Here is a 12,728-nt window from a genome sequence, read left to right on the forward strand (position 1 = left end):
CACCCGCCGATAGCACCCAAGTCTTAATGTCTAAATGCCATTGTCCACTGGAAGAAACCAGGGCTCCTTGGCGAAATGGCTAATTACAGGGATAAGGCAGGGAAAGTACAAGATAAGCCTGAATCCTCTTGTGTCAGAAAATAAAGTGCTCAGAAATGATTAAACAGAGTTATCATAGGAACCAGCAATTCCATTCCTAAGGATACCCAAGAGAAATGAAAACATTTGTTTGTACAAAACTTGTGCAGGCTTACCTTGTTTTATTGCACTTCATTTTAGTGTGCTTCACAGATAATGCAGTTTTCACAAATCGAAGGTTAGTGCCAACACTGCACTGAGCAAGCCTATTGGCTTCATTTTTCCAACAGCATGTGCTCACTTTGTGTCTCTGTCACTTCTGGTAATTCTCAGAATATTTCGAACTTTTTCATTAGCACTGTATCTATCTGTTATGATGATCTGTGATCAGTGGTCTTTGATGTTACTATTCCAATTGTTTTGGAATTCCATGAACCATGCCCATAGAAGATGACCAGCTTAATCAATCAATGTTGTGTGTGTTCTGATTGCTCCATCAACCAGCCATTTCTCCATCTCTCTCCCTCTCTTTGGCCTCCCTATTCCCTGAGACACAATACAATTGAAGTCAGGCCAGTTAATAACCTTACAATAACCTCTAGATGTTCAAGTGAAAGGAAGAATCACACATCTCTCACTTTAAATCAAAGCTAAAAATTATTAAACTCATTAAGAAAGGCATGTTGAAAGCTGAGATAGGCCAAAAGCTAGGCCTCTTGTGCCAAATGGTTAGCTAAGTTGTGAATGCAAATAAGAGTTCTTGAAGAAAATTCAAAGTACTACTCCAGTGAACACACGAATGATAAGAAACTGAAATAGCCTTATGCTGCTGATATAGAGAAAGGTTTAGTGATAGAAGATCAAACAGTCACAACATTCCCTTAAGCCAAAGCCTAATCCAGGGCAAGGCCTCTTCAATTCTGTGATGGCTGAGAGAAGTGAGGAAGCTGCAGAAGAAAAGTTAGAAGTTACCAGAGGTTGGTTCATGAGGTTTAAGGAAATAAGCTGTCTCCAAAACATAAAGGTACAAGGTGAAGCAGCAACTGCTAATGGAGAAGCTGTAGCAAGTTATTCAGATCTAGCTAAGATCATTGATGAAGGTGGCTACACTAAACAACAGACTTCCTTTTTCTTTTTTTTTTTTTTGAGACGAAGTCTTGCTCTGTCACCAGGCTGGAGTACAGTGGTGTAGTGGCATGATCTCGGCTCACTGCAACCTCCGTCTCCTGGGTGCAAGCGATTCTCCTGCCTCAGCCTCCCGAGTAGCTGGGACTACAGGTGTACACCATTACACCCAGCTAATTTTTGTATTTTTGGTAGAGGTGGGGTTTCACCATGTTGGCCAGGATGGTCTCAATCTTTTGACGTCGTTATCCACCCACCTCGGCCTCCCAAGTGCCGGGATTACAGGCGTGAGCCACCGCGCCTGGTCCCCAGACTTTCAATGTAGATAAAACAGCCTTCTATTGGAAGAAGATGCCACCTAGGACTTTCATAGCTAGAGAGGAGAAGGCAATGCTTCGTTTCAAAGCTTCGAAAGACAGGCTGACTCTCTTGTTAGGGACTAATGCAGCTGATGACTTTAAGTTGAAGCCAATGCTAACTTACCATCGCAAAAACCCTAGGGTTGTTGGCTGGGTGCAGTGGCTCATGCCTGTAAACCCAGCACTTTGAAAGGCCAAGGCAAGTGGATTGCCTGAGGTTAGGAGTTCGAGACCAGCCTGGCCAGCATGGTGAAACCCCATCTCTACCAAAAAATACAAAAATTAGCTGGGTATGGTGGCCGGCACCTGTAGTCCCAGCTACTGGGGAGGTTGAGGTGGTAGGATCTCTTGAACCTGGGAGGCAGAAGTTGCAGTGAGCCGACATCACACCATTGTACACCAGCCTGGGCAATAGAGTAAGACCCTGTCCCGAAACAAAAAACAAAAAAACCCAAGCCCTAGGCTTGTTAAGAATGATGCTATATCTACTGTGCCTGTGGTCTAGGAATTGAACAACAAAGCCTGGATGACAGCACATCTGTTTACAGAAAGGTTTACTGAATATTTTAAGCCCAATTGTTGAGACCTACTGTTTAGAATAAGATTTCTTTCAAGATATTACTGCTCATTGACAATGTACCTGATCACCCAAGAGCTCCGATGGAGATGTACACGGAGATTAATGCTGTTTTCCCGCCTGCGAACACAGCAACCATCTTGCAGCCCACAAAACAAGGAGTAATTTTGACTTTTAAGTCTTATCATTGAAGGAATTTATCTCCTAAAGCTATAGGAAATGCCAGAGATAGTGATTCCTCTGCTGGATCTGGGCAAGGTAAATAGAAAAGCTTCTGGAAAGGATTCACCATTGTAGATACCACTGAGAACATTTATGATTCATGGGACGAGGTCAAAACACTAACATTAATAGGAGTTTGGAAAAAGTTGATTCCAATCCTAATGAATGACTTTGAGGGATTCAACACTTCAGTGGAGGAAGTAACTGCAGATGTGGTAGAAATAGCAAGGAACTAGAATTGGTAGTGGAGCCTGATGATGTGACTGAATTGCTGCAATTTCATGGTAAAACTTGAACAGATGAGGAAATGCTTCTTACGGATGAGCCAAGAAAGTGAGTTTTTGAGATGGAATCTATTCCTGGTGAAGATGCTGTGAACATTGTGGAACCAACAACAAAGGATTTAGAATATTTCATAAACTTAGCTGATAAAGCAGCAGCAGGGTTTGAGAGAATTGACTACAATTTTGAAAGTTCTACTGGTGTAAAATGCTTTCAAATAGTATCACATGTTACAGAAAAATCTTTCTCGAAAGAGTCAATCGATTTAGCAAACTTCACTGTTGTTTTATTTTAAGAAATTGCCAATTGCCACAGCCACCCCAAACTTCAGCAGCCACCACCCTGACCAGTCAGCAGCTATCACCATGGAGATAAGACCATTCATCAGCAAAAAGATTATGACTTGCTGAAGGCTCAGGTGATTGTTAACATTGTTAACTTTTTTTTTTTTTTTTAGCAATAATGTATTTTCTTTCTTTCTTTCTCTTCTTTCTTTCTTTCTTCTTTCTTTCTTTCTTCTTTCTCCTTCCTTCCTTCCTTCCTTCCTTCCTTCCTTGCTTCCTTCCTTCCTTCCTTTCTTCCTTCCTTTTAAATACAGATGAGTTCTCACTATGTTGCCCAGGATGGTCTTGATTTCCTGAGTTCAAGTGATCCTGCCACATTACTTTTTTTTTTTTTTTTGAGACAGAGTCTCACTCTGTCGCCCAGGCTGGAGTGCAGTGGCTCGATCTTGGCTCATTGCAATGTTCACCTTCTGACGTGAAGAGATTCTCCTGCCTCAGCCTCCTGGGTAGCTGGGATTATAGGTGCACATCACCACACCTGGCTAATTTTTCTATTTTTAGTAGAGACGGGGTTTCACCATGTTGGCCAGGCTAGTCTCGAACTCCTGGCCTCAAGTGATCTGCCAGCCTTGGCTTCCCAAAGTGCTGGGATTATAGGAGTGAGCCACTGTGCCTGGCCAAACATAACTTTTATATGCACTGGGAAACCAAAGTTTTTGCATGACTCACATTATTGCAATGTTCACTTTATTGTGGCAATCTGGAACTGAACTGGCAATATCTCTGAGGTGTGCCTGTATGTGAATTTTTATAACATTATTCATAATAGCCACAAGTTAGAAACAACCCAAATGCCCAGCAATGGATGGATAAACAAAATATAGTACAGTCTTACAATGGAATATTATTCAGCCATAAAAAAGAATGAAGTAATTGTACATGCTACAACCTGGATAAACCTCAAAAACGTTATGGTAAGTGAAAGAAGCCAGTTACCAAAGACTACATATTGTATGATTCCATTTATATTAACTATGTAGAATAAGGAAATCTACAGAGACAGAAAGTAGATTAGTAGCTGCCAGGGGCTGGAGTGGGTGGGAGGATAGGGGGATGACAGCTAAATGTTACAAGACTTGTTTTAGAGGTAATGAAAGTGTTCTAAAATTGTGACGGTGGCACATATCTGTGAATATGCTTAAAACCGTTAAATTATACACTTTAAATGGGTGAATTGTAACATATGTGAATTATACCTCAATAAAGCTGTTCAAAAAAAAAAAAAAGAAAAGAGAAGTGCTCAAAGAATGAGCGGTGGAGACATGTCAAAACAATACGGAAGCTAGCTAGAAGGGGCTTCCACTGGCTGGAGCAGGAAAGTTTGAGCATCAAAATAAATAGTAATATCAATGGATTATAACTTACAAGATAAAATAGAAATCCATGACTCTATACTGTTGTAAATACATGAATACATGGGAATGGGCTATTTACATATTCTCAAAGCACTTTCCACAAAATACTTATTAATTACAAAGAGAAAATCAGTAACTTTGCAGGGGAGAAACCTATCAGACACAACCTTAATCAAATGACCAAAGTGGACATCAACAGCAATGGGATAAATTAGAATCATGTACCATCTATAGGATTCAGTAAGAAAGACAGCATCACTTCTGTGATATTCCTGCACACAATGCATAAACTGAATCTAATCATGAAGAAACACTGAATGAGCCCAAATTAAGGAGCGTTCTAGAAAATAACTGGCTCATAATCTATAAAAGTGTCATTGAAGTTAAGAACAAATTAAAGAACTGTTCCAGATTTAAAAAGACCAGAGATAACTGAGAACTACATGTAATATGTGATATTGTAATGGATCCTTTTGCCATAAAAACATTATTGGGCACACTGGTGAAACTTGGTTTTTTTTGTTTTTTTTTTTGTTTTGTTTTGTTTTTTGAGACAGAGTCTTGCTCTGTCGCCCAGGCTGGAGTGCAGTGGCACGATCTCGGCTCACTGCAAGCTCCACCTCCCGGGTTCACACCATTCTCCTGCCTCAGCCTCCCGCGTAGCTGGGACTACAGGTGCCCGCCATCACGCCCGGCTAATTTTTTGTATTTTTAGTAGAGACGGGGTTTCAATATGTTAGCCAGGATGGTCTCGATCTCCTGACCTTGTGATCCGCCCGCCTCGGCCTCCCAAAGTGCTGGGATTACAGGCTTGAGCCACCGCGCCCGGCCAGTGGTGAAATTTGAATAGAGTCTGTGCTGTGGATTAGCTGGCAGTAATCTACCAGTGTTAATTTCCTGATTTTGATGGTAGTTTTATGGTTATCTAGGAGGATGTCCTTGTTCACAGGAATTACATATTGAAGTGTTTGAGTGGTGATGGCAACTTAATCTCAAATGATTTCAGGAAACATGATCTTTGTACTACAGTTGTGATCTTTCTATACAATTGAGACTGCTTCAGAGTTAAAAAAAATTCTACTATGGCTTAGAAGGGATAGAAAAAAAATCCAGGCATGCGAAGAAGAAACTGGACTAATACCTGAAAACCAAGAGAAAAGCAAACCACAGAAAATACAGTCTCACAGGAGATCCAGATACTGGAGTTATCAGTTGGAGTTTTGAACTAATTATTATTACTTTGTATAAGAAAATAGATGAAAAGCTGGATAGTTTCACCAGATCATTGGAATTAATAGAAAATGAAGAATCAAGTGGAGTCCTAGAGTGGAAAAAAAATATAATAACTGAAATTGAGAATTCATTTCACAGGACTAAAGGCAGATTAGATAGAGCAGAAGAGGAATTAGTGAATTGGAAGACAGGTCAGTAGAAAATACTTTGATTGTAGCATAGACAGAAAAAGGATAGAGAACACAAAAATGCCATTAATATTATATGCAGCACAACAAGAAGTTCTGTTATATGTGTTTCTGGAGTCCAAAAAGGAGAAGAGAGAGAGAATGGGGTAGAGGCAATATTACTGGCCAAAATTTTTCTATAACTAACACAAGACATCAAGCTAAACAGGTTTAATACAAAGAAATCATACTTAGGCATGTTGTACTTAAACTGCAAAATATTAAATTCAAAGGGAAAAATCTGAGAAGCACCAAGAAAACGAAAGCACATGCCTCCAAAGAAACAACCATAAACTGACGAATTGAAATTATATTTGAGATGAAAATCACAAAATCTAAATATAGATTTTTTTTTTTGAAACATAGCCCAGGTTGAAGTGCAGTGGTGTGATCTTGGCTCACTGCAACCTCCACCTCCTGGGTTCAAGCGATTCTCATGCCTCAGCCTCCTGAGTAGCTGGTGAAATTCTTGAGGTCAGGAGTTTGAGACCAGCCAACATGGTGAAACCCTGTCTCTATTAAACATACAAAAATCACAAATACAAAAATTAGCCAGGCTTGGTGGCAGGCAGCTGGATAGTTTCACCAGATAATTGGAATTAATAAAAAATGAAGAATCATGTGGAGACCTAGCATGGAAAAAAATATAGTAACTGAAATTAAGAATTTATTTAACAGGACTAAAGGCAGATTAGATAGAGCAGAAGAGGGAATGGATTCCTATTTCACCAATTTTCCTTTTTCTCTCTATGCTACAATCAAAGTATTTTCTACTGATCTGCTTCCAATTCACTAATTCTCTCTTCTGCTCTATCTAATCTGCCTTTAGTCTTGTGAAATAAATTCTCAATTTCAGTTATTATATTTTTTTCTCCACTCTGGGACTCCACTTGATTCTTCATTTTTTATTAATTCCAATTATCTGGTGAAACTATCCAGGTGCCGCCATCAAACCTGGCTAATTTTTGTATTTGTAATTTTTGTATGTTTAGTAGAGACAGGGTTTCACCATGTTGGCCCAGCTGGTCTCAAACTCCTGACCTCAAGAATTTCACCAGCTACTTAGGAGGCTGAGGCACAAGAATTGCTTGAACCCAGGAGGTGGAGGTTGCAGTGAGCCAAGATCACACCACTGCACTCCAGCCTGGGTGATACAGTGAGATTCAGCATCAAAAAAAATTATATATTTGAAATGCTGTAAAGTAACTGGCAAACTAGACAAGTGAAAATATTCTCTAAAAGATGAAGAGTCTGGGCATGGTGCCATGCACCTGTAGTTCTAGCTACTTAGGAGGCTGAGGCAGGAGGACTGCTTGAGCTCAGGAGTTTGAGGCCAGCTTGGACAACATAGTGAGACTCTGCCAAGAAGGAGAAGGCAGAGAAGATTCCATTCTCACATGTAAGAAGCTTGGAAGTAAGTTGTCACTCTGCCAACTAGTAAAAAGCTGAACCAACTGAAAATTCAACAACTTCCTCTTGGATTCATCACAGGGAAAGCTGCTGTACTCAGAATTGGAGAAATAGACAGGTGGAAATGGAGAATCACAATTTACCAGAGCAGAAGAAACACATCAGCAAAAATCCCCCTGGGAACCAGACCTGAACTGTAATTGATGAATTGTTGGAGGCTCAATGTGAACAAGTCTGAGAGTTAAAAATTCCAGGGGGAGGCCAGGTGCGGTGGCTCATGCCTGTAATCCCAGCAGATTGGGAGGCTGAGCTGGGCAGATCACCTGAGGCCAGGAGTTTGAGACCAGCCTAGCCAACATGGTGAAACCCCATTTCTACAAAAAAAATACAAAAATTAGCTGGGCGTAGTGGGACATGTCTGTAATCCTAGCTACTCAGGAGGCTGAGGCAGGAGAATCACTTGAACCCGGGAGGCAGAGGTTGCAGTGAACCAAGATTGCACCACTGCACTCCAGCCTGGGCAACAGAGCGAGACTCCATCTCAAAGGAAAAAAAAATTCCAGGGGGAACCTAGTTACAGGAGGGACCTCCCAACACACACATACTTTTGTGAGTTTTACTTACCTCCAGGAGGTTAATCAGGTTCTCATATGAAATATGCCAGAGCATTCTGTTCAGCTTCACAAGGCCTGCCTTCAAGAGGAACTATTTTACCAGAGCCTAAACTATTGGGTTTTTTATTTTTTCAGAGCCTACAATTTCACAGGCTCTTTAAAAGATTGAGACAATCATAGGTTAGAGAGCATTTCCCCTCTCCCACACTTTACCACTACATTACTAAAGAAACTGCAGTTTATTTTGCTCAGCACATCAATCATGTCTCGCTATCCAAAAAAAAAAAAAAAAATTACGAGACATACATACTGAAGGATAACAGAACATAGTTTGAAGGGACAGAGCAAGCATGAGAGCCAGACTCAAATATGGCAGGGATGTTAGAATCATCAGGCCAGGAATTTAAAAATAACTATGATTAATATGCTAAGGGGAGGCGGGCACAGTAGCTCATGCTTGTAATCCCAGCACTTTGGGAGGCAGGTGCAGGCGGATCATCTGAGGTCAGGAGTTTGAGACCAGCCTGCCCAACACAGTGAAACCCGTCTCTACTAAAAATACAAAAATTAGCGGGGCGTGGTGGCGGGTGCCTGTAATCCCCGCTACTCAGGAGGCTGAGCCAGAAGAATCGCTTGAACCTGGGAGGTGGAGGTTGCAATGAGCCGAGATTGTGCCACTGCACTCCAGCCTGGGTGACAGAGCTAGACTCTGGTCTCAAATATATATATATGCTAAGGGTGCTAATGGATAAATCATACAGCCTGCAAGGCCAGATGGACAATGTAGACAGAGAAATGGGAATTCTAAGAAAGAACCAGAAGGAAATGTTAGAGATCAAAAACATCATAACAGAAACGGCGAATGCCTTTGATGGGCTCATCAGTAGGCTGAACACAGCTGAGGAGAGAATCTCTGAGCTTGAGAATATGTCAATAGAAACCCCCCAAAACAGAAGAGAAAACAGTCTTCTTTCTGAAGACTGAAAACACACACATACATGCACGCGCACACACACACACACACACCACACACGCACACACAAAGCCCAGAATAGACTATCCAAGAACTGTGGGACAATTACAAAGGGTGTAACATACACATAATGGGAATACCAAAAGGAGAAGCAATAAATGAACAGAAGAAATATTTGAAGCCATAATGACTGAGAATTTCCCAAATTAAAGTCAGACACCAATCTACAGATCCAGGAAGAATTTGAGAACAGGAGGCAGGATAAAAGCAAAAAAAAAAAAAAAAATCTAGGCATATCCTATGCAAGGTGCAGAAAATCAAAGATAAATACAAAATCTTGAAAGAAATCAGAGGAAAAAACCAACTTCCTCACAGAGGAGCAACGATAACAATTACATCTGGCATCTCCTCAAAAACCACGTAAGCAAGAACAGAGTGGAGTAAAATAGAATCATGCACCGCATAAAGACATTTCGGTCAATGATGGACCACATACAATCGTATGGTGGTCCCATAAGATTATTACACCATACCTTCACTGTAGCTATTCTACATTGAGATATGTTTAGATACACAAACACTTGCCATTGTGTTACAGTCACTTACAGCATACAGTACAGTAATGTGCTGTACGGGTTCATAGCCTAGGAGCAACAGGCTATCTCACACAGCCTAGGTGTATAGTAGGCTCTGTTATCTAGCTCTGTGTACGTTCTCTCTATGATGTTTGCACAACGATGAAATCACCCGATGATGCATTTCTTCACATGTATCCCTGTTGCTAAGTGATGCATGATTGTATTTAAAAAGTGTTGTAAGAGAAAAACCATCTACCTAGAATTCTGGGACCTGTGAAATTATCCTTCAAAAGTGAAGAAAAAATAAAATGCAAAACTATATATCTTCAATTTACAGAAGATAACACAGGAGAAAGCCTAGATGACCTTGGGATTACTTTTTAGATAAAACACCAAAGGCTTGATTCATGGAAGAAAACATTGATAACCTGGACTTAATTAAAATGAAAAACTTCTGCTCTGCAAAAGACACTGTTAAGAGAATGAGAAGACAATCTGCAGACGGGGATTGTCTTTTTTTGCAAAAGACATATTTGATAAACAACTCTTCCAAAATGTACAAAGAACTTTTAAAACACAACCATAAGAAAACAAACAATCCAATTAAAAAATGGGCAAAAGATCTAAACAGACACTTCACCGAAGAAGACATACAGATGGCAATCATATATAAGAAAAGATGCTTAACATCATATGTCATTAGGGAATTACAAATTAAAACAACAATGAGATACCCCTACATACATATTAGGATGGCCAAAATCCAAAACACTCACAACACCAAATGTTGGCAAGGACATGGAACAGGAACTTTCATTTGTTGCTGATGGGAACGCAAAATGGTACAGCTACTTTGAAAGACAGTTTGGCAGTTTCTTACAAAACTAAACACATTCTTATCATACGATCTAGCAATTTTGTCCCTTGATATTCATCCAAATGAGTTGAACACTTATGCTACACAAAACAACCTGCAGATGAATGTTTATAGCAGCTTTATTTGTGATTGCCAAAACGTGGAAGCAATCAAGATGTTTTTCTGTAGGTGAATGGATAAATAAGCTGCAGTGCATTCATACAACGGAATGTTATTCAGTGCTAAAGAGAGATGAGCTATCAGGCTGTGAAAAGACATGAAGGAAACTTAAATGCATATTACTAGGTGAAAGAAGCCAGTCTGGAAAAGCTACCTACTGTGTGATTCCAACTATATGGCATTCTGGAAAAGGCAAAACTTTGAGGATAGTAAAAGATCAGTGGTTGCCAGGGATGGGGAGAGAGAAGGATGAACAGGCAGAGCACAGAGGATTTTTAGGGCAGTGACACTATTCTGTATGATGCTACAGTGGTGGATATATATCATATACATTTGTCCAAACTCAGAATACTTAACACCAAGAGTGAACCCTAATGTAAACTATGGTCTCTGGGTGATAATAATGTATCAATATGAGTTCATCTATTGAAACAAATGTACTTTTTTTTTTTTTTTTAAGACAGTTTTGCTCTTGTTGTCCAGGCTGGAGTGCAATGGCTTGATCTCAGCTCACTGCAACCTCCGTCTCCTGGGTTCAAGCGATTCTCCTGCCTCAGCCTCCCAAGTAGCTGGGATTATAGGCACACACCACCACGCCCAGCTAATTTTTGTATTATTATTAGAGACAGGGTTTCACCACGTTGGCCAGGCTGGTCTTGAACTCCTGACCTCAGGTCATCCACGCACCTCGGCCTCCCAAAGTTCTGGGATTACAAGTGTGAGCCACTGCTCCCCACCCAAATGTACTATTTTGACAGTAGCAGAGACTATATCGGGACAAGGGGTTTATGGAAAATCTGTGTGCCTTCTGCTCAGTTATTTTTTAAAAAACAAGAAGTTTATTTAAACAACAAGATGCTTGACTTGAAGGGAAAACTATCTAGGATTCCTTTTTTTTTTTAGAGTAATTTCTCCCTACTTAAAGACAGATTGCCCTACATGTAACAGCTATGTACAAAAAAGTTATAAAATTGTCCTTGGTTTTATAATGACAAATGAAAAGCATTGAAATTCTCCAACTGAACAAGGTATGCAAGGATTTTTATGTTTTTTGTTGTTGTTGTTGTTGTTGTTAAAACAGTGAGAGCAAAATAACTCACTGGAATATAAAGATAGGAGCTGAATGAACGTGCTGCTAATGGAGAAAGGGGGTATTTTCACAGAATCAGTATTTTTCCCCATCCCATCTCCACTTGATGTCAATCAAAACATACCATTGGCTGTTGAGTTTTAAAAAATGCAGTATGCTTGTGCACATATATTAGTTACTTTATGTACAATAATTAAATGGGGAAGGGGGAAATCAAAGAATAGAGAAAACTATATTGTAATAGTCAGGATGGGGTGGAACCAAATTGCAGTTTTCTAATTGAGAATGTAATCTTGTAATCTTGGTCTTTAAAGAACTGAGTTCTGGAGTAAAGAAGCAGGTTCTGGCCGGGCGCAGTGGCTCACGCCTGTAATCCCAGCACTTTGGGAGGCCGAGGCCGGTAGATCACGAGGTCAGCAGATCGAGACCAGCCTGACCAACATGGTGAAACCCCATCTCTACTAAAAATACAAAAGAACTAGCTGGGCGTGGTGGCGAGCGCCTGTAATCCCAGTGACTTGGGAGGCTGAGGCAGGAGAATTGCTTGAAACCGGAAGGCAGAGGTTGCAGCGAGCCAAGATTGTGCCACTGCACTCTAGCCTGGGCAATAAGAGCAAAACTCCGTCTCAGAAAAAAAAAAAAAGCAGTTTCCCTTCTCAGTAGACACCTCCCACCTGCTGTTGGAACACATCAACTGTATCTTCAGCCTCCATTTCCAACTGTGCAGCTGTGTCTGTTTCATTGAGTGGTTGCCCATCAAATTGGAATCTGATTTGCCTCATTGACAATCCCTGTCGTTCACAATAGGCTTTTATTGGTTTACTGAGTGGTGTATGCCTCTTAATCTTAAACTGCACCACAGAACCATCCTGCCCCACCACCTTCAAATCAATATAATCATTGCTCTCAGTCTTTACTCCTTCCTCGGGCTTTTCATGGGCCATGGCGGGCGCCGGAGTGTCCTCAGCTGCTGCTCCACAAACGAGGTACCAGGTCCTCACTGAATGAGCACAAAAGCAGCACCAGGAGGGGCAGAATAACCCTTCTGCTCAGTTTTGCTGTGAATCTATCCACTGCACATCCTACAGGCAATTGAGATATTATGATACTATAATGACTCTGTGCTAATAAATTAGAAATTTTGGATTAAATGGTCAAAATTTTTGAAAAACACAACAAATCCTGTGGAACACCGGTATAGTCCTATATCTACTAGAAAAATTGT

The 12,728-nt window shown here is 40.6% G+C and overlaps 1 protein-coding gene across 1 annotated transcript; it reads right to left on the reverse strand.

Moving 5' to 3' along the window:
* Nucleotides 1-12,159: 12,159 nt before the first annotated feature.
* On the reverse strand, nucleotides 12,160-12,447 carry LOC116474127 (small ubiquitin-related modifier 2-like). Its single transcript, XM_032761415.2, has one exon. It carries the CDS (start codon nucleotides 12,445-12,447, stop codon nucleotides 12,160-12,162), a length of 288 nt encoding a protein of 95 aa, XP_032617306.1.
* Nucleotides 12,448-12,728: the final 281 nt, after the last annotated feature.

This window comes from Hylobates moloch, unplaced genomic scaffold, assembly GCF_009828535.3.
Source record: "Hylobates moloch isolate HMO894 unplaced genomic scaffold, HMol_V3 SCAFFOLD_10, whole genome shotgun sequence".
In the NCBI taxonomy this organism is placed as follows: domain Eukaryota; kingdom Metazoa; phylum Chordata; class Mammalia; order Primates; family Hylobatidae; genus Hylobates; species Hylobates moloch.